The sequence below is a fragment of the Bufo bufo genome, chromosome 3, assembly GCF_905171765.1.
Source record: "Bufo bufo chromosome 3, aBufBuf1.1, whole genome shotgun sequence".
NCBI classification, from domain to species: Eukaryota; Metazoa; Chordata; class Amphibia; order Anura; family Bufonidae; genus Bufo; species Bufo bufo.
The window spans coordinates 74,262,653-74,285,320 of NC_053391.1; the positions used below are offsets into that span (position 1 = coordinate 74,262,653).

Sequence of the window (22,668 nt, forward strand, 5' to 3'; positions counted from 1 at the left end):
GTCTTCTCTACTCCACCAGAGGAAAGCGGCTGAACATAAAGGCACTTTAAATGTGTTTTTTATAATGTACTGAATACACTGTATTCCAATGCACCCCTTCCACCACAAAACAAGGGTATATGGTTCAATCTTCCATTTCTCATCCTCCTCCTCTTCCATCATATCAACATGCTTATTAATCTGCCCTCGCTCCTAATGTTGTAGAGGGTCAGTTCACCTGCAGGCCCTCACATACAGTACAGACCAAAAGTTTGGACACACCTTCTCATTCAAAGAGTTTTCTTTATTTTCATGACTATGAAGGCATCAAAACTATGAATTAACACATGTGGAATTATATACATAACAAACAAGTGTGAAACAACTGAAAATATGTCATATTCTAGGTTTTTCAAAGTAGCCACCTTTTGCTTTGATTACTGCTTTGCACACTCTTGGCATTCTCTTGATGAGCTTCAAGAGGTAGTTCCCTGAAATGGTCTTCCAACAGTCTTGAAGGAGTTCCCAGAGATGCTTAGCACTTGTTGGCCCTTTTGCCTTCACTCTGCGGTCCAGCTCACCCCAAACTATCTCGATTGGGTTCAGGTCCGGTGACTGTGGAGGCCAGTTCATCTGGCGCAGCACCCCATCACTCTCCTTCATGGTCAAATAGCCCTTACTTTCAAAGTTTTCCCAATTTTTCGGCTGACTGACTGACCTTCATTTCTTAAAGTAATGATGGCCACTCATTTTTCTTTACTTAGCTGCTTTTTTCTTGCTATAATACAAATTCTAACAGTCTATTCAGTAGGACTATCAGCTGTGTATCCACCTGACTTCTCAACGCAACTGATGGTCCCAACCCCATTTATAAGGCAAGAAATCCCACTTATTAAACCTGACAGGGCACACCTGTGAAGTGAAAACCATTTCAGGGGACTACCTCTTGAAGCTCATCAAGAGAATGCCAAGAGTGTGCAAAATAGTAATCAAAGCAAAAAGTGGCTGCTTTGAAGAACCTAGAATATGACATATTTTCAGTTGTTTCACATTTGTTTGTTATGTATATAATTCCACATGTGTTAATTCATAGTTTTGATGCCTTCATAGTCATGAAAATAAAGAAAACTCTTTGAATGAGAGGGTGTGTCCAAACTTTTGGTCTGTACTGTATAATGTTTTAGATGGTCAGCTCACCAGCAGGCCCTCACCTACAATCTTTTACAGGGCCAGCTCACCAGCAGGCCCTCACATGTAATGTTTAAGTGGGTTAGCTCACCAGCAGGCCCTCGCATATAATGTTTTAGAGGGTCATCAAACCAGCAGGCCCTCACCTACATTCTTTTAGAGGGTCAGCTCTCCTGCAGGCCCTCTCATAAAATGTTTTAGAAGGTCAGCTCACCAGCAGGCCCTCACCTACAATCTTTTAGAGGGTCAGCTCACCTGCAGGCCCTCGCATATAACGTTTTTGAGGGTCAGTTCACCAGCAGGCCCTCACCTACAAACTTTTTGAGGGTCAGCTCACCAGCAGGCCCTCGCATATAATGTTTTTGAGGGTCAGCTCACCAGCAGGTCCTCAAGCATAATGTTTTACAGGGTCAGCTCACCAGCAGGCCCTCGCCCATACTTTTTTCAATGGTCAGCTCAGCAGCAGGCACTCACCCCTAATGTTTTAGAGAGTCAGCTCTGCAGCAGACCCTCACCCCTAATGTTTTAGATGGTCAGCTCAGCAGCAGGCCCTCGCACATAATATTTTAGAGGGTCACCAGCAGGCCCTTGCTCCTAATGTTTTTGAGGGTCACCAGCAGGCCTTCAATCATCATTTTCCAAGGGTGTATGATGCCTTCCTTTATGTGTAATAAAGGGTGTATTGGAGTGCCTTGTAATATTTGGAAGCCCTTTCACTTAGTGCATAGTCTTTATGAGTGCAGGAGTCTCACTACCTGAACAATTGTACCACAATGTGAATGAGGCCCTCCATTATGTGATATACAGGTTGTATCGGAGTGCCTTTTCCTTGTAATTTTTGGCAGCACTTGCACTTAATATACAAGTAAATATACAGGAAAGAATGTTTCCTAACAATTTTTCCCCTGATCAATGCTAACCAGACAAAACGAGCCATTATAAATAATGAAAGGTATTTTAGAATATATTTATAGTAAAGTAATATTTAAGTATTTTCATTTTCTTAAAGGATAACTGTCACATTTTGACCCTAATTTCAATTTTCATATATGTAGTTACTAATAACATGATATTCCAGAATCAGTTACTATTAGACTGACTTACTCCATATTTAATAAGATTCAGCCCTTAGCAACCAGTCTGCATAAAACTGCAATTTCACTATTCAGTTAAGATGGCCGCCACTGCCCTCACCCTGAGGCTAATCTCGCCTGCCCTCACTAGCCAGTAACAATAGCCCCCCAAAAGTGTCAGTAGCCAGAGCCCTCCCCCCTAAAGGGTTAATCTCCTGCAGCACAAAGGGGTCCTCTTACCACATGTTGCTTTCATTTATACACTGAGCAGATGGCAGATCTCCCTTCCCTGTTGTGCGCTGCTCCAACTCTGCATTCTGCAGCTCTGCTGAGTGAGGGAGCGTCTGCCAAGCGCAGGGACAGAGAGAAGTGCACACAGCCCAGGCACTGTTATCAGCTGCTGGGGAGGACCTGGCTTTAATCATTTACTTACAGTCCCTGGCTGTCAGTAATGTGACCCTGCACGCTGCGTGCTCCGTCTATCATGCCTAGCAACCCTATTTTAAGCACAGGTAAAAGTAGGCAGTACAGGGAACAAAAATGTGGAATTAGGGGTAATTGAATACACAGTGAAAAGTTTAAATAGGGCCACCAAGGTGATATTAATCACCACAATCCAATACTAAAAAAATAAAATAAAATACGACAGTTCCCGGAGAACCCTTTAAAGGTCTAGATGGCTCAGTTCCTACAAGCCATACAGTATCATGTGCAGGCTGCAATGCAAAAAAAGAGAGCAGTTTTTAGTATATATATATATAAAACGGAGGGATGCCAAAAATGACACTTTTGCCATTAATTGGATCTATGGACCTGTTTAGTGAATGCACCTGGAGTATCTATTGGTGCCTACACTGATATATCCTGAACTTGGTGTGAATATAGCCTAAGAACTGCTTTTTCAAATTGAGCAGTATAGAACACCACTTTTTCCTCTATCATCTGATATCAGTATGAAAATCATCCAGTCAGTGGGGTCAACAACGGTATCTCCATCTATCAATTGTTTTTCCTTGAAATAAAATAAGGGTCCTCTTACATGGGCCAAGGAATTGGACAACTGCCCTGTGTAAAAGTTCTGCCAATCACCCAACAAGCGTTTTTGTTTTGTAAAATTTGTCGAAGCAGCAGAAATAGAACTTTTAAATACTTGGCTCATGACTGGTCTGTAGCATCAACTTCTAAATCCATCATCTGTTTGACTTCATTCTGAAAAAAAAATCAAAGTATGGAATACATTATATAACATTCTGAAACAATGCAGCATGCTGTCCAATTATTTTTTTATTTTTTTTTGTACAACATAAATATAGCAACACATGAAAAATTGGTTAGATGTGATCAGAACCTGACAGGTGAAATGAATGTTACTGTAAATATATTTCAAATGAGTTATCATCACAGTTTTAAAAATTCTGTGGTTAAATGACCAACACCCTGCAACCTCCATACTACATCTACTGGGCATCAGTTCTACTGAGCATTAGCATGAGTAATCCAAATCTGTTTTCCTAGTGTCCTCAACAAAACCCATTTGTTGATATTTTGGTCCAATTACTAAAGTGTAATTACTGTGTTGTTAAGTAGCCTAAATCACCGTCACAATCTGTCTTGTAGGGGGCACTTTAGGCCAGGTTTTAGAAATAAATGTGTGCTTTGTTCACGTGTAAGTGCACAATGCTGCTGCCAAAGTAATTTTTTTTTTCCTTTGGTGTTTATTGTACATTTTAAGAGGCGGTAAAGGTAAGATTTTTTTTTAAATTAAATTGCTTGTAAATACTATAATGGCTGGACTCGCTGCACTAACTAGGAGTAAATAAAAAAAAAATAAAAAAAAAGATTTGAAAAAGAGGACAATAATAAAGCTGCTTGCTTCTCCTCCCAGGATCTAAAAAAAAAAAAGCAAAAAAATAAAAAACCTCCATAATTCATGAAATATGTTACTAGACCAAACAGTTGAAGATATTTCTTGAAGATAAGGTTGACATAATACAGCATAAATATGAGGAAAGAAGGGTTTCTGCCTAAGGCCTCTTTCACACGGCCGTTTTTTTTTTTTCGTTTTGCGGGCCGTTTTTTGCGGTCCGTATACGGTCCGTATACGGAACCATTCATTTCAATGGTTCCGTAAAAAAAACGGAATGTGTTCCGTATGCATTCCGTTTCCGTTTTTCCGTTTTTCCGTTCCGTTTTAACATAGAACATGTCCTATATTTGGCCGCAAATCAAGTTCCGTGGCTCCATTAAAGTCTATGGGTCCGCAAAAAAACGGAATGCATACGGAAGTGCATCCGTATGTCTTCCGTATCCGTTCCGTTTTATGCGGATCCATCTATTGAAAATGTTATGCCCAGCCCAATTTTTCCTATGAAATTACTGTATACTGTATTTGCCATACGGAAAAACGGAACGGAAAAACGGAACGGAAACGGAAACACAACGGAAACAAAAAACGGAACAACGGATCCGTTTAAAACAGACCGCAAAACAAGGAAAAAGCCATACTGTCGTGTGAAAGAGGCCTAAACCATTAAGCCAGTTTTTCCACCGCCCTGTTCTAGTTGTTCCTTTAGGCTCCATTCACACGTCCGCAAAATGGGTCCGCATCCTTTCCGCAATTTTGCGGAAAGGGTGCGGACCCATTCATTCTCTATGGGGACGGAATGTGCTGTCCGCATCCACATTTGCGGATCCGCACTTCCGCATCCGTGCTTCCGTTTCCGCAAAAAAATAGAACATGTCCTATTCTTGTCTGCAATTGCGGACAAGAACAGGCATATTCTATTATGTTGGCAATGTGCGGTCCGCAAAATGCGGAACACACATTGCCGCTTTCCGTGTTTTGCGGATCCGTGTCTCCGTGTATCCGCAAAACACATTGCGGACATGTGAATGGAGCCTTAGAGGGTAGATTCCTGACCAAGGTTTCACCCCCAGTAGAAGAGGAGATGATATCAACTAAAACTGGGCCCCCTTTTGCCCTGGGCCCCATAGCAGTCACATGGTCTGCCACTATGGTAGTTACACCCCTGAATAATCTATGAATGATCCCAACTGTATGTGGGGTAGTGAGGGATCATTCATGTACTTGGTGGTCTTTATGGAACTATATGATACAGTCCTGATCAAAACTTTAAGACCACTTGAAAAATGGCAAACAATCATATTTAGCATGGCTGGAACTTAACCAGGTTTCAAGTAGAGCTTCAACATGCAACAAGAAGAAATGGGAGTGAGACAAAACATTTTTTGAGCATTCAATTTAATGAAAACAACAAATAAACTGAAACAGGCTGTTTTTCAGCTGATCAAAAGTTTAGGACTACACCTCCAAAAATAAACTAAACCCCCCCAAAACAGAAATTCAACTTCCAAACATGAACTCAGTAATGAGTAGCTCTGCCATTATTGTTGATCACTTCCAAAATTCGTTTCGGCATGCTTGATGCAAGCGTTTCCATGAGGTGAGTGGGAACATTTCTCCAAGTGGTGAAGACGGCCGCACGAAGGCCATCTACTGTCTGGAACTGTAAACTTCCCTTGTCATCCATCCCCAAAGGTTCTCAATTGGATTTAGATCAGGGGAACACGCAGGATGGGCCAAAAGAGTGATGGTATTCTCCTGGAAGAAGTCCCTTGTCCTGCGGGCATTGTGTACTGTAGCGTTGTCCTGTTGAAAAATCCAGTTGTTACCACACAGACCAGGGCCCTCAGTCATGAGGACATAGCCAGCGAACATAGCCAGCGGCCGTTTGCCGCCCCCTGCACTGTGGCGCGTAGAAAACATCTCATTCCAGTAACGTTGGAAACCATCAGGACCGTCAAGGTAAAAAAAATTCTCATCAGAGAATAAAACTTTCTTCCACCTTTGACTGTCCCATGTTTGGTGCTCTCTTGCAAAGTCCAAACGAGCAGTTCTGTGGCGTTCAAGGAGACGAGGTCTTTGAAGACATTTTTTGTTTTTGAAGCCCTTCAGTCTCAGATGTCATCTGATGTTTATGGGGCTGCAGTCAGCACCAGTAAGTGCCTTAATTTGGGTCGAGGATCGTCCAGTGTCTTCACGGACAGCCAATTGGATCCTCCGGCTCAGTGCTGATGATATTTTTTGGGGTCTTCCACTTGACTTTTTTGTTCCATAACCCTCAGGATCATTTAATTCCAAATGACTGTCTTACTGCGTCCCACCTCAACAGCGATGGCGCGCTGTGAGAGACCCTTCTTATGCAGTTCAACAACCCGACCACGATCAGAAAGGGAGAGTTTTTTTGCCTTTGCCATCACAACGTGTGACTACCTGACAGAAAATGACAATGAATACACACCTTTGCACAGATTTGGCCTTTTAAAGGCATGTGGACCTGTTTCAGTTTAATCGTTATTTTCAATTAATTGAATGCTCAAAAAATGTTTTGTCTCACTCTCATTTCTTCTTGTTGCATGTTGAAGCTCTACTTGGAACCTTGTTAAGATCCAACAATGTAAATTAAGATTTTTTGCCATTTTTCAAGTGGTCTTAAATTTTTGATCAGGACTGTATGTTCATGGAGAACAATAGAGAATTAGTGGCAAATAAAAGCACAATAAAGTGTGATAGAAATACAATGGTGAATAATCAGGCAGCCCAAACTACTAAACTAAAACCAGAGAAGGTGACAATAAAATGTCAGATGTCACACAGGTACAGTATCCAGCACCAATGTATTAATCTACAATCACTACACACTATTGTGAGGGTTTTTGATCACCCAGAAAAGCATTACCCCAGATCCCCAATATTCGCACTATGGGGGATGATACCCAGATTTATGATGAGGCGAACGCAGCATCCAGCATTCTGGGAGTCCGAGCACCTCAATTAAAATCTACACTAGCCCCTGGCGTAGATTTCAGTGTTCTTAGAAGATGATAAATGCGGTGGGTAGACCTAAGATATTGATGGTGATTTAGGTTTGGCTATAGTGTGAGCAGCCAATGTGGGAGGAGAAATACTAGCACTCGGGCTCTCTCTCTCTCTATATATATATATATATATATTACTGTGCCAAATATTGCTTGTGTTTCAATAGCAGCAGGGGCGGACTGGAAACTTAAAGTGGCCCTGGAAAAAATAATAAAACTGACCCTGTTTTGTAGTCGGGTCCAAATAGATGGAAGGCAGAGCCAAAAGAAGCAGGCTCGGACTGGCCCACAGGGGTACAGGTGAATCCCCTGGTGGGCCCCTGAGCAAGGTGGGCCCCTAGTCTCCCACCCCCTGCACAAGTGGCACATAACACAGTAGACTTACTGCACTATATACTGTACAGCACCACAACCAGCCTATGTTCATATAAAAAAAAACTTGATAAATTATTGAAGAAACTCCCCAGTTTATTATTATAGACACGATCAAAGCTGAGATGCCTACTACATATAGAGGAAAGCTGCCAGTGTACTCTTCTCCCCAGGACCTACCTTCTCAAAGTTGCTGCAGGGACCTCCAATCATCTTGTAGCATCTTGCTGCTGCATGAGCAGGTAATATTTGAATGTATGCGTATGGTGGGCCCCCAAAATAAATTTTACTGGTGGGCCCTAGGCACCCCAGTCCGCCACTGAACACAAGTAGGCAGGGCCAGCAATACCATATTGTGGCACATTATACCACCTCAACAGAGCCAAATATCATAGTCCATCACAAAATACTGCCGCCAGCAGCACAAAATACATCCCCAAAAACTTCCACTGGCTGGCCGTAAGTATTGACCAGGCGGCCCCCCTGGGCATCGGCCCACAGGGAATTCAGGGGTAAGGTCTATGGCCAATCCGCCCCTGAATAGCAGCGACTGTAATTTGAAAGATACTTGAAAGATAATTGTTGGACAGATGTTCAAGGTGAGCTTCACAAGGCATCCCTCAATGACATCGATCCAACACGAGGCCGTCACAGTGGATCTGACGCGTACAAAGTGCCGATTTGGTTACTTTGTTGCTAATAGGTTTTGTACAATGTGCATAGACTTACTAGTTACTAGGTCCAGTCTGTTCGAATGATGACCTTTCATTGCTTTCAAATAGTGTAGCCTCGTGCTACATCTTATATCATTCAAGTACTGCATCTACCAGGGTATTTATCCCATTTACATTTGCTTTTAAAATTAATGTAAATGTCACCAAGGTCATAAAAGTAACAAAATGTCCATCTTGATTATAATACAGCATATCGCCTTGCAAGGCCACTTGGCTAAGCATAGTTATATGCTTTATATGAGTTCTGAAAAAAAGCAAATATTACAACATTGGAAAATAATCAGTTTACAGTGCAACATGCACCATCAGTGCTATAGAAGGAGATCGAGATGCTATCTGCAGATTGCTGGAAGAGAAGTGGCACAGTGGGGAGAGATAGTAGATAAGGAGGATCATGCATGGTGTTGGTGTAGCCTGGAGTAAAGAATGCGTGCACGGTACGCATTACTCTTCTCCTGGCTGCTACAATGCTTGCAGAGGTAATTCCTGAGAAAGTAATTGACGGTAAAAGTTTATAGGGCAATAAAAGTTTAATTTAGAGGAGGCAATAATGTGCCTATCTAAATGACAGGGCTTTTGTTTAGATTTTATTGTAACTCACCAGGATTTAGATAAACTAGTAGGAGCGGTAAGTGCATCACACGTAGAAAAGGATTAAATGCATATCCCAGATTTATTGCATCTGTTTAGATGGAGCTCTTCATTTCTATTATTGCAGTATTTAATATTTAAACATTGATTTATGGGATCTCCGTGGGGCTGCGTATCTAATAGTGTTCTAAATTTTCATTTATAAGACTGCTGATGATGGTTTCCAACCCTTTGCATTCACTAATTTCTAGTATTTGTCTTATTTCGCAAAACCTGAATATCCTTGTTTAGCCTTACTAGATTTAATTTTCTGCAATTCATATGTATTTTTTCATCAAGATAGCCACTTATGAATGTTCTTAAAGGGTTTCTGTCACCTGAAAAATGGGTATTAAGCTGGCGGACATTATCGATGTGCTAATGTCAGCTGAACATAACTATATTAGTGCCATCTCACTGCCGCTGTTATTGAGAAAAACAAACTTTTATAATATGCTAATTAGCCTCTAGGAGCAGGAAGTGTGGCCCCTGCTCCTAGAGGCTCCGTTCTCCCACCTCTGGCCACGCCCTGCTACACTAGATTGACAGAGGCAGGCATCATTGGTCTCCTACCTCCAGCCCTGTCTGCAGTGTAAATCCCCCGCCATTCAGTATTTGGCGCAGGCGCAGTGAGGAAGCTGGCAGCCGGCGAGCGCCCTCCACTCACTGAACGGCGCGAGATTTACACTGCAGACAGGGCCGGAGGTAGGAGACCAACGATGCCTGCCCCTGTCAATCTAGTGTAGCAGGGCGTGGCCAGAGGTGGGAGAACGGAGCCTCTAGGAGCAGGGGCCATGCCCCCTGCTCCTAGAGGCTAATTAGCATATTATAAAAGTTTGTTTTTCTCAATAACAGCGGCAGGCTGTGAGATGGCACTAATATAGTTATGTTCAGCTGACATTAGCACATCGATAATGTCAGCCAGCTTAATAACCATTTTTCAGGTGACAGAAGCCCTTTAAGAGATTTTGCCCTAGCCCAAACCTCTTAATTGGCTTGTCCAGTCCTGTATCATTGATGGCCTATCCTCAAGATAGTCCATTTCTATTTGATTGGTGAGAGTCTGACACCCCATACTTCGATCGTCTGTTCAGGAGTAGCTGTGTAGCTACTGTAACACATTGCCTTGAAGTGAATGGGAGCAGCACTGCAATAACCAGCTTGGTCTACTATACAATAGATGGAGCTGTGCAGGTCCACCATCTATTTATGCAACCTGCCAACGAAGAGCTGATTGGCGGGAGTGACAGGAAATGGGCCTCTACCAGTCTATCCTCTACCAATCAGCTGTTTAAGAGTAGCTTCTGTGTCATAAGTTAGCATTGAAAGTACACAGCTCTGTCCAATATGCAGTGTTGCTCCCATTCACTTCACTACTGGAGATGAAGCTACTGAAGACAGCTGATCAGTGGTTGTGCAGGAGGATGGACTTCCACTGATCAGATATTAATGGCCTATCCTGAAGATAGATAATCAATAATACAGGAGAGTACAATCCCTTTAAGCTGGCCACACATTTTCAATAACGGTCCTTCATATGTTATCTCTCCCAACCCCCTATACACATGCACACTCAGCTTACCCAAGCAAGTACTGTATGTGTCCTGAATGGGAAAAGGGAAGCAAGCCACTGCCAGCCACTGGAACCAAAGGATTTAATGTCAGGAGACAAATTGAATGATCAGTTGGTCCCACCGAGCTTGGTGGGTTCAGCCAACATTAATCTAGTGATCTGATATGTATTACCTATCCTGAGGATACATCATCAATATAGCAAAATAGTGGAAAAGTAAAAAATAAATAAAAAAAATGTAAAAAAAAAATGAATATATTTTAAGTTGTATTACAATAGATAATGTACTATATGGTAAGTCTATATTGTATCATAAGTCATCATTAATGGCCTGTCCTCTGGATAAGTAGTCCGTATCAAAGTGGTGGGGGATTTGACACCAGGCAACCCACCAGTGGTCAACACCTTAAAAGTATAAATCCTATGACTGATTTTGCCTCTGTGGGCCCATACTAGTACAATATGTGCCCATAGACCTATAGGTACCAAATTATGGCTCCATATCCAGCAAGGTGCACATGACCTACGCAATTTTTTTTGCCCACTATTTCCTTTAACAAAATAAAATATAAATTTGTCTTTTGTGTGAAAATTTACAGACTAGGAAAATTACCAGACTAATTTTTGTTCTAATTTAAGGAATGTTACTGTACTTCAATTTGAACACATTTCTTCCGGATTTACAGTACATCAAGGCTTCTCTTCAGGCTTGATTAATGGCTCTATAATTAAAATCAAAGTGTTTCCGCTGAGTGTCTTTTGGCAGAAAACCCCATATATTCACCTTCAGTTTGTGATTGAAGTTACATATGAAATTCCTTCCAGAAAGCCCTCTGCTCTCTTTCTTGATGCTATTTGATCTACAAGATCCTTTGCTTCTGTTTCTACTTCCAGGCATCTTTGCATGACAAGTTTGACTCTAATTGTGGATTGTCATGGGCAGAACATCTCTTTATTGTTTTATTATTCTTTCTGACTTTTCAAAGTTCTCTTTTTCTGCATATACAGTGTACCCCAATCACATCTTCACATGCCCATACAAATAATAGAAAAGTTGGCTGATTTTTAACATGCCTGATCCTTTATTCTCTCGGGAGATAAGCCACCGCCAGAGGTGTCTTGCAGCTCCTTTCATCCCCCCTTCCCCACTGAGAACATATGGATCCTTGTCCAAACAGCGCGTGAATGTGTATGTGGGGGGTCAGGGATAATAGACATTGACCATATAAACATTTAGATGACAGCTTTCGAAGGTAAGATGTTATGTCCACCTTTAGATTTCTACATCCTAAGATCTTCTAGATTACTCTTATCTACCTTAACTGCCATCAGCTAAACTGGTTTTGCTGGGTATTTGATATTACAATGTTAAGGCTTTTAATAAGCTGTCACTTAAAGTGTACTTCAGGCTGTAAACAAGTTTTCAGAAATAACTAGTACAGTTGAATATAGTAATATAAAACTTGTAATATATATTACTAATGACTCATGCTTCCTCCTGGGCTTCTCAGACTGCTTTCCTTCTCTTTCCCTTCACTCAGCCTCTTATTTCTATCAGCTCCCGTCTCAGTCTTTAGCTTCTCACAAAAATGTATGGAGAGGAGAGGTGGAATAAGGAGGCTACTGCTCGATATTAAGTGATTGATTACCTCACTCTGAGCAACAGTACATCCTCACATTTCTAGATATGGTAGAGTCAAAAGCGCTAAGTGTAGCAGAGCTAGGAAACTGCAGTCTGTGTCTCTCTCATGTAACAGCCCCCTGCTCCCCTTTTCTCTTAGGCCCCTTTCACACGGGCGAGTATTCCGTGCGGATGCAATGCAGGAGGTGAACGCATTGCACCCGCACTGAATCCTGACCCATTCCTTTCTATGGGGCTGTTCACAAGAGCGGTGATTTTCACGCATCACTTGTGCGTTCCGTGAAAATTGCAGCATGCTCCTCTTTGTGCGTTTTTCACGTAACGCAGGCCCCATAGAAATGAATGGGGTTGCGTGAAAATCGCAAGCATCCGCAAGCAAGTGCGGATGCGGTGCGATTTTCACGCACGGTTGCTAGGAGACGATCGGGATGGAGACCCGATCATTATTATTTTCCCCTTATAACATGGTTATAAGGGAAAATAATAGCATTCTGAATACAGAATGCATAGTACAATAGCGCTGGAGGGGTTAAAAAAAATAAAAAAAAATTTTAAACTCACCTTAATCCACTTGATCGCGCAGCCCGGCTTCTCTTCTGTCTTCTTTGCTGTGTGCAGGAAAAGGACCTGTGGTGACGTCACTCCGGTCATCACATGGTCCCTCACATGATCTTTTACCATGGTGATGGATCATGTGATGACCGGAGTGACGTCACCACAGGTCCTTTTCCTGCACACAGCAAAGAAGACAGAAGAGAAGCCGGGCTGCGCGATCAAGTGGATTAAGGTGAGTTAAAAAAAAAAAAAAATTTTTTTTAACCCCTCCAGCGCTATTGTACTATGCATTCTGTATTCAGAATGCTATTATTTTCCCTTATAACCATGTTATAAGGGAAAATAATACAATCTACAGGGTGGGCCATTTATATGGATACACCTTAATAAAATGGGAATGGTTGGTGATATTAACTTCCTGTTTGTGGCACATTTTTAGTATATGTGAGGGGGGAAACTTTTTAAGATGGGTGGTGACCATGGCGGCCATTTTGAAGTTGGCCATTTTGAATCCAACTTTTGTTTTTTCAATAGGAAGAGGGTCATGTGACACATCAAACTTATTGGGAATTTCACATGAAAAACAATGGTGTGCTTGGTTTTAACGTAACTTTATTCTTTCATGAGTTATTTACAAGTTTCTGACCACTTAATGTTAATGTTAAAGGAAGGAAAGAGCAAAGCAGCCTGATAAAAGCAGATAGAAGCGTTTTTCTTTCCATAACAAGATATATCATGGAGTTTCTTATACTCACCTGTACTATTCTTTATGTTTTCTTATAAGAGGAGGTACGCTTTAATGGATATGAATTTACCTAAATGGTAGCACTGGAAGCAGTGTTTTTCAAAGTTTATTAGACAAATAACCCCCACTCAAATACACTAGCATCATTCATGAGATTGTACAGCATGAAGACAAGGTGAGTAACCTATAAAGACATGGCCTCTACTGCTTGGAAAACATGCACTACTGGCTGAAGACCTAGAGCTACAGGTACATCTTTAGGACTTCAAACTAAGAATATTAGATATGTGTTACTGTAAGCTTTCACTATTGCATTGGAAGTCTGGTTTCAAGTAACTGGAAAATGGTCACCTTTTTGGGTCTATGTTCTAGATGAGGTTCTACTCCATGATATGATGATCTATGATTGCTCCAGTAGAAACATAGGGGATAAGAATGATCTCGCTGCAATATAAACACCAAGGTGTGACATGACTCTGTGAAACCAAACTTAAGCTTCTTTCACAGTGGCGTTAGGGGGAACAACCTTCTGGACCCGTACTAACAGGGGATGGGTGGGAGATGCGGCTGCAGCTCGGCAAACACACAGCACACGTTAGTACGGATCCGGCGGGCTGTTCTGTCAGGGGACAAACCTAACGGGCTGTTCTGTTCACGACAATCCTAACGCCAGTGTGAAAGAAGCCTTAGCCTAGCATCCATTTTCTACTTGATTTTTAGTCACATCTGCCCACCTGTTGAAGACCTTTTCATGTGTAGGAGAGGTATCAGTCTCCTCCTATGCGACATACTGAATATCGTACAGCTGATTGAGTCCTTTTTGTGACTTACAGTATTTCCTGAAGCGGGGGATATACACATACAGTATAGCAATATTTTATGTATGTCCTTGTTGGATTGCTACACTTAAGGGAGGCATAGGTTGGCATGTGCTGCAGTAAAACATTAAAAACACATAAAAGAAACAAACCCTCTTAAACACATTTCACAAGTTATTCATTTTAGATTTTGCATTGAAATTGTATTTTTTTTTTTTTACAAAGCTGGACCATTGCATAGAAAATATGGAAATTGGCAAAGTTTGTGGGAAATAGGATAATGGCCCTTGTTGACCGCCTCACTGATTTTGACAGCCACTTGATTCACTAGAGCTGGGCACCTGCTTGTTTGATATACAGGCTGGAGCTTGGAAAGGATCAGTTAAATACTGCCTTTTGCACAGGCTATTAAATTGCAGACAGCGGGAACGCAACCAATCTGCTCAGAATCTGACTAGCTGAACCCTACTAGGGAATGCTTAGAGTAAAATGATTGACAGGATTTCAGTAAACTGTAGGTCTAATTCCAACTCTGTGAAACAAAACTTTGTTTGTTTTGGGACTGGAAAGGATTAGTTAATATTCTCCTTTCAGTCCAGTGGGAAATTGTCGTTCCGCCGAAAGTTGTGCTTCATTCACAGCAAATAACATGGTGGGTATTAACTGAATGGCAAAGGAAGCTTGACAGCACATGATGCTGCATATGATTTCTATGTATTACAAACAGTATCCATATTATATGTATCATAACCTAAAGTCAAATTAATTAGAAGCTAATGCGTCTATTTCATGGCTGTGTTTACTCACCTTTTCGTATATTATGCTCTTCATTTCTGTCTACACTGTATGTGATAAGATGTCGGCAGTATAATACCATGTTGTGCTTCTATATAGCAGGAAAAGAATTTCCATATTGTCATGGTGGTATTTAAAGAGGCATCATGGGAGACATATTTTTGTATATGCTTAATGGGGTTGTCAATGAATTACTTTGCTTTAAAGTTCCCCCTACCACTCAGTGGGACTTGTAAAACTTACCTGGTACACATAGCGCATTTTTGGCTCTGGGGAATTCCGAGCTGTCTTCACCGCACTTCCGGTTCCCACATATAAGCTTCCTGTACAGATGGAGACATGTGCACTACGGCAGCCAATGATTGGCCTCAATGGTGATGCATCCTCAAGCACATGACCTAGCAGGGAAGTGTGTTTTTGTGGACAGTCATTGGCTACAAAGATACATATGACCCATCCATGCAGGAAGTTTACATGCGGAGACCAGAAGTACAGTGAAGACAGCCTGGGACCCATGGAGCCAGAACAGAGTGGTGGGAAGTAGGTAAGTAGTTCTCTTTACTGATCCCACTGGGTAGGAGAAAAAATGAAAACATGGAAAACTTTTTTAAGGTCGTCATACACATTAGGCTACTTTCACACCAGTGTTTCGGTGTCCGCCTGTGAGATCCGTTTCAAGGCTCTCACAAGTGGCCCCAAACGGATCAGTTTAGCCCCAATGCATTCTGAATGGATGCAGATCCATTCAGAATGCATCAGTTTGGCTCCGTTCCGCCTCCATTACGCTCTGGAGGCGGACACCAAAACGCTGTGCGGAGCCAAACCGGATCCGTCCTGACTTACAATGTAAGTCAATGGGGACGGATCCATTTGACGTTGACACAATATGGTGCAATTGCAAACGGATCCGTCCCCCATTGACTTTCAATGTAAAGTCAGGACGGATCCGTCTGACTAACAATTATACTTAGACTTTTTTTTTTACATAGAATGCAGACGGATCCTTTCTGAACGGATACCATAGTTTGCATTTATAGGTGCAGATCCGTCTGTGCAGATACCAGACAGATCCACACCTAACGCAGGTGTGAAAGTAGCCTTAGATGTATGTTGGCAAAACTCATTGAAGACCTAATATGTATGGTACCCACCAAAACCTAACAGCAGTTGTTGGGGGAGATATTGATCGCAAAAGCTGTATCTCAGTTGCTTGATCCTTTTGTTTTCAAGGAGATAAGTCACTGCCAGCAGTTTCTCCCCCTCTCTCTACTGAGAACACATGCTTGCTTGGCCTAGCTGAGAAGGATATGTATAAACTGTTCAGGCATGATAGCTGTCAGATGAACAATTGTTCAACTGACGGCTGTCCTATGTGCATGGGTGGCCTTAGTTGGCACCAGAGGTAGTGTGATTGGGCAATCAAGCATTGTCTAGTTGCCTCCCCTTCCTACTGCAGAAAATGAAGCTCAGCACCGAACTGTGAAGGAATAGTTTTTTGGGCTTCCCTAATGTCTTTTGAGCCTAATTATTCAAATCTTCAGCTGCACAGCTAGATGCATTTCTTTCACAAGCAGGGGGATTCTCCCTTATGTGGAATCTGCTAGCACTGCACTGCAGTGACCTCACCTCCCTTATTTCCCACTCTGTTTGTTTTCTACTAAGGAGCTCATAAAACAGATAAGGAGGGAGAGATCCCACTTACAGAAAGGCAGGAGACTCCTATGAACTCAGTAGTGTTGAAACAGTACTTTTATCAGATTAAGGATCTCAGATAGCTTTGACACGCTCCCATTTCCTGTTTGCCATCTTCTCTGCCTCTGTTTCCAAGGACAGATGTTGCCTAACAACAGGAAGTGGACTGCAAAATAAGTGAAACGGAGACCCCCTAGTGGCCATGACTTTATAGCTTTTTTCAGGTTGTTGCAGGCAGATTGTTTAAATGAGTCGAATAAAAAAAAAATTTGGTAATTACACCATTCTCTATTAAATGAAATTGTGTGAAAGTAAAGTGACTCTTCATATTATGTTATGTGACTAACCATGGACTAGTGATATCACACTTCTAAGCCTTATGACTACTCTTCACATGGGATGAATTCTTACCGTCCAGGTACACAGTAGTTTACTAAACCATGACCATGCAAAGTCTTTACCAGTGCCACAATTGTACATTTTAATGAAGTATTTACAAGATTCTTTTATTCTTATAAAATATTTTTAGATTTTGTTAGAGTATAAACTGGTGCTGTTAAGTTTATGGAATCGGTTGTGCAGTCTGATTGGCTTATTGCTACTTGTAACGATATTCATTAACACATTACTTCCCAATGTGAATGAAGTACACAAGTAACTTGATTCACATTGTAATAATATTAAGAAGAAGAAGAATAAAAAGATTTGTCAACAGTAAATAGCAAGGTTGTGGATATTTTCCAGATAGCCACATAAGAGCAAAATGAGATGTATGTTATGTAGGCTTATCAGAGGACCTTTATACCTCCCAGGGCGACAAGACAGTTGGGAATCAACATGTCCAATCCATGAGAGAAAAATGACTAGATTTTTTGAGAAAGCGTTTCAATAGCAATCATTCTTTATTGAAAGCCCATAGGAGATAAATCACTGCCAGATTTCTAGTGTTGCTTATTCCCCTCTACCTATTGAAATAGACATGCCAGCTTGGCCGAGCCAGTCCTGGGTGAAGCTACACACAATGTGATATTCGTTGTGCCAAAATACAACTCTGCTACTCGACTAAATCTGTATTTAACTGTTATCCCCATTGTCCTATTAAAAATGAGACACGCATTGTGTGGTGCGGAATGGAGGGGTCATGACACAGCATGTACAGTAAAATACACCTCATTTATGACACAATGAATACTTACTCTATGTCTTTCCAGGCCTGGCATAGAACAAGTGCCAGGGGCTATTTCTAGGGCAATAACCTGGTACAGTTTGTATAAATGGAGAACATTTTGACCTGCTGCGGGATATATGCATAAATGCCTGGTGCTAACATACTTATAAATATATCCAAATGTGTCTCCAGGTAAATGAATTCTTGTTTTGTCAGTCTCATTTTCCTTAAAGTACTGTCACAGGCCGTAAGGTTAAGCTATAAAAACGGACAGTTTAAGGGAGCGAGATTATGATCAGAAGCAAAAACCAATAAAGTTTGTTGATGGAAATTTTGCGCAAATGGAATATGTTTGCCAATGATTATTGACGTCCGTATAAATCACTTTTACGGCCATCTAAATTCAGCATTAAGCATTGTGACTGTATGCGGGTCTATCATATGCATTGAGAAGGTTTTGTAAAATAATATCCTCACCTAACTCGACTGATATGTTCTGAGAGTTTTATAAATTGGACACTCTGGACATGGAAACATCCAGATAATTATATTGATTTCACAGTTATCTCGGATTTATCTGTGATTGAGGGCTTACAGCTGCTGTGACCAGAATAGATATCATTCAGTTAGGCCCGCTTTGAAATTCTTTTTTCATTTGCAAAAGAGCCAAAGTATTACAGTGAAATCTGTGTGTGCTGGCAAGCGAATCAGGGGCTGGAAAATCTATGTGTTTGACCACTACACGTTTCATATTTTATTTTGAAACGTCCTTCATACATATGGGCATAGCAGAGCTGAATTTGTCAGTGTGGCATGGCCAGAGTTTGGAATCTGGAAAAAAAGACACTATGATGCCTTAATACATACTTACCGAATTACAAATTTGGAACACTTAAGCCCTGCCCCCAGGAGTGCCCGAAACCCACCTAAGACGGCCTATTTATGGACAGGGCTTAGATACTGTAAGAACACCCATTTTTGCCCTGGAACAGGCAAAATTTTCCAGGACTGTCTCTGGATAGTCCCTGCAAATTTGTGACTGTTGGCCAACCTGTAACGGGGCCCCCTACCTATCAGGTGCCATTTATAATTTTGATGTCTACTTATGTGGCAGAGGAGCCTTTGTGTCCTACCAGGCATCAGGGCCTGGGTACGACTGGTACCTCTTCAAAACTCATAGCTATGCTCCTGAGTGTGGTAAAGGGGTTTATTGGCGCTTGAGGTTAATGCTCCAAAAGTCTACAAATTACAAAATGTAATAGTTTCGACATTCCCAGCGCCGTTGGCGGATGCTTCTAATTTATGACGAGGCACATTCTTCTGCAGAGCTGCTGTCAATTTCTGGCTACATTTGCGCCAGAAAACTGGTGTAAATGAAGATAAATTTGTTGGGGTGGCTGGTCATGCAGCGTTCCCACCCTTGCCCCCCCTCCCTTCCTTTAGGGGAAGTGTTGAGGATGGCATAATATCCCAGAGATGTAACAACTTTTTAAAAAGTTGCTGTTGAAAAGTCTCCAATACAGCTTGTTAGTGCCACTTTTCAGGCTCAAGGGAGACGATAAATTTCCCCCTTATTGTTTTGATTCCGTACCATTCTCATGCCATTGGTGCCATGACCCCACATTAGATCTTGTTAACCCTCACTAATCTTTTATTCATGAAGACCCTGTAGCCAATCTCTGACTACTGAGGTGATATTCTGTAGCCTGCAACACCATGTTGTCAATAAGGGGCAAACTTACATCTCTCCAATTGTTATTCACAGTATTTTAAATGGAAACACATGGGGTAGATGAAAACTGCCTTAGGATAGCCTTACATAGAAAATAAAATACAGCAGAAAATCTGCCACAAGCAGTGTCTCCATAGGAACTAATCTGCGGCAGCCTCAGGAGGACCAAGGCTGTCATACACACCATCCGGCTCTAAAGGGTGCCCTTGCATGCCTGAGAGCACGTGCTCCCAGGTTTTTGAGCTCCCAGATGCCATGATCACATTTGGCATCTAAGGGGTTAAATGTGTGTGAACGACGTTATGATGGATTGCATACATTAGTCCTGGGCGTCTGCTGTTTAAAACATCAGACACCTGGCGGCTATGTCGACCACTGCGCCGGCGATCGGGATTCATATTTAAATACCTAACTCTCAACGGAAGTTTACAACAGATGGTCAGAAAGGGGTTAAGCCACAGTGTATGAAATATTGGATACATTTTTTATGCTTTATTATGGTTCTCCCGACTGCTGCTGCTGCCTCCGTGCGGCAGCAGCATCCAGTGGCGAGCACATCAGAGCCCCAGGCCAATGAGGTCATGTGCTGTGGCTCCCTAGGACACGTGGCCGGCAGCTTTACCCAATGTGCAGGCACGCCAGCATGATCTGCCTACCTTTAGTATAAAACGCTGACACCTGCATGTGTCCTGTGGCTCCCCCTACTGGTCCCTTGAGTTTTTTGAAGACTCCTTTGGCTTGGATTTCTGGATTTGGTATTATCACTACATTTTGGCTTCTGGCGTTTGGTATTGTATTAATCACCTGCTTCTGACTTTTTGGCATGTTGGTTTTCTCGTTTGCCTCTTGGCGTATCTTGTACTGCCTTGTCCTACTGGCAATTGACTATTTTTCCACATGACGACTCTCTTAGTGTTTGTCTGTTTGTCCCTGTTTGTGTGTTGCTCCTTCACATATTGCAGGTATAGGGACTGTCGTCCAGTTATGGGGTCACTGCCTAGGGTGATCGTGCAAATAGTTAGGAATAGTAGGTCCAGGTACTTTAGGGTTGCACTATCACTTTTTGTGTGTGATGGTAGTCGTTATGCTGACAGTCTTATACAGTAAACTCTATGACTTGGGTTTGTAAGAGCGAACGTTTCGTTAGATTTGACTGCTGGTAGCGGTACAGTTTCAGGGCGATGTGCCTTACACTGACAGTGGGGTGATGATGAACGTAAGCTGTTTGCTCACATGTCTTATTTAGCAAGTGACAGCTCAGGTGCCTCCACTCCAGTCCATGAAAACCGCAGCTGCCAGACCCTCACATCTCATCTCCAGCAATGCACCTGCCACTTCATTCATTTGTGTTGCTCCCTTCCCAATAAATTCCCCCATCTCCCAGAATGAGATTCAGCATTTTTCTTTTTACCTATAAATGCCTTAATGATGCTGCTTCTCTCTGGCTTCCTACTATTAGCCCATGGACTGAAGTTTTCCATCTAATTGAATCTCTGAACTTAGATTTCCTTACTTCACATGGCAGATGTGCACTTTCCTAGACGAGTGTGAAGAAAGATGAGAACCTTCATATCTATAGTAGCCTGGGCTGCTGTGATTATTAACATGTCATCTATCCAAAAACAGAATTACTGGCAGGTATTATACATGCACATTGTACACCCTTCAATCCCCTAAAATACTGTGCCTTATTATGTTTATTTGGAGGGGACCTACCTCTTTTCAATTAAAGCTTACCTTTGTAAAAGCATGCACTTCTATTACTGACTATAGGCAATTCCAACGTGCATGGTTACCAGTAGTGTTGAGCGAAGTTATCAAAACTTTTATTTGAATTTTACAAACAAATTCGCTTTGTGACAAATTACTTTCTTTGTGCATAACGGACACAATGACGGGGAATGGCGATTACGCCGCCCCCCATCATTGAACCCTTCAGATGCCACATTCATTGAGGGCTTTCAGGGTCCAAATGGAAATGGAGGCAGGGTCAAGATCCAGGCAGAAGTCAGATGACAGGATGCACAATGGCAAAATCGACAGCCAGAGGCAGTTCCAGAAACACAGTCCAAAGTCCAAAACCAGAGAATAATAATGAGGAAAACAGACTAGTGAGAGTCAAACAGACCAAATCACAGACAATTATGTGCAACCGTAACCTGTTTAAATACCCTGTCCTGCAGGTCACATGATGCATCATGAGTCACGTGACCTGCCTGACATCATCTGCATCTGATTGGCTGGCGCTGGTGAACTCGGAGCTCCAGCCTGGTTGCTACGAATACTGGACACTTGCTGACAGTCATGGCCACCGGCGTCCAGGATCGAACAGCGGGGTTTGAAATGGCATGGTGGGTCCAGCATGACCTTGACAATGTGTTTAAGGTTTTCAACCTTTTTATTTATTTCACACTGCCCTCTGATTTCTCCTGGATAAAAAAAAAATAATCTTTAACGCAGTATCATGGCGGCTCCTATAAACATGCCCATTGCATAGAATTCCTCGCATTCCGATTTCACCAACTTTGTAATAACATCTTGCAATAAAACCATTTTCGTCGAGGAAACAGAAGACAAACTATCGAGAAATAAATAACTGTAGACTATAGCTAGCGCGACGCAGAATGTGCCAAATACTGCAGAGGAGCACAGAAATGAACAGTCTGATTCTAATTAATTAACCTTTCCCAGATGTTCCATGTTCTTTAGGGAAAATAAAATGTGGACTTGCAACCTTTAACATCCGATTATCTCTCACATCAACCCTGTCACAAAATATTTAGGAAGCTTCGGTTTGTGCTATAGCACCGTAAAATGGAGCAGTTTAAATACAGTATAAGGGGCTTGTGTGAAAGATTGATGAATGCTGTGCTAGGACTACATAAAAAGCACAATTTAGCAGTAAAAAAAATTAATAATAATAATTGCTGCTCGTTTGTTAATCTGCTAATGTTGCATGGCGATTTCTACCATATGATGCTTAGCAGTTGGGTCACACACAGAATTTTAGCCAATTTAAACGGCACAAATGTCATTTTTTCCCCTTGGAGAGAGTCCATTTAAACACATTTGT

The 22,668-nt window shown here is 41.9% G+C and overlaps 1 protein-coding gene across 1 annotated transcript in view; it reads right to left on the bottom strand.

Annotated features, from left to right (window-relative positions):
- Nucleotides 1–3,395: 3,395 nt before the first annotated feature.
- LOC120993622 overlaps nucleotides 3,396–22,668 on the bottom strand; it is a gene marked incomplete at its 5' end in the record, with an annotated part of 142,241 nt that continues 122,968 nt past the window's right edge. Inside the window, one exon of the mRNA XM_040422098.1 lies at nucleotides 3,396–3,449. Within this exon, the coding sequence (XP_040278032.1) occupies nucleotides 3,396–3,449 (54 nt within the window). The remainder of the gene's footprint in view (nucleotides 3,450–22,668) is intronic.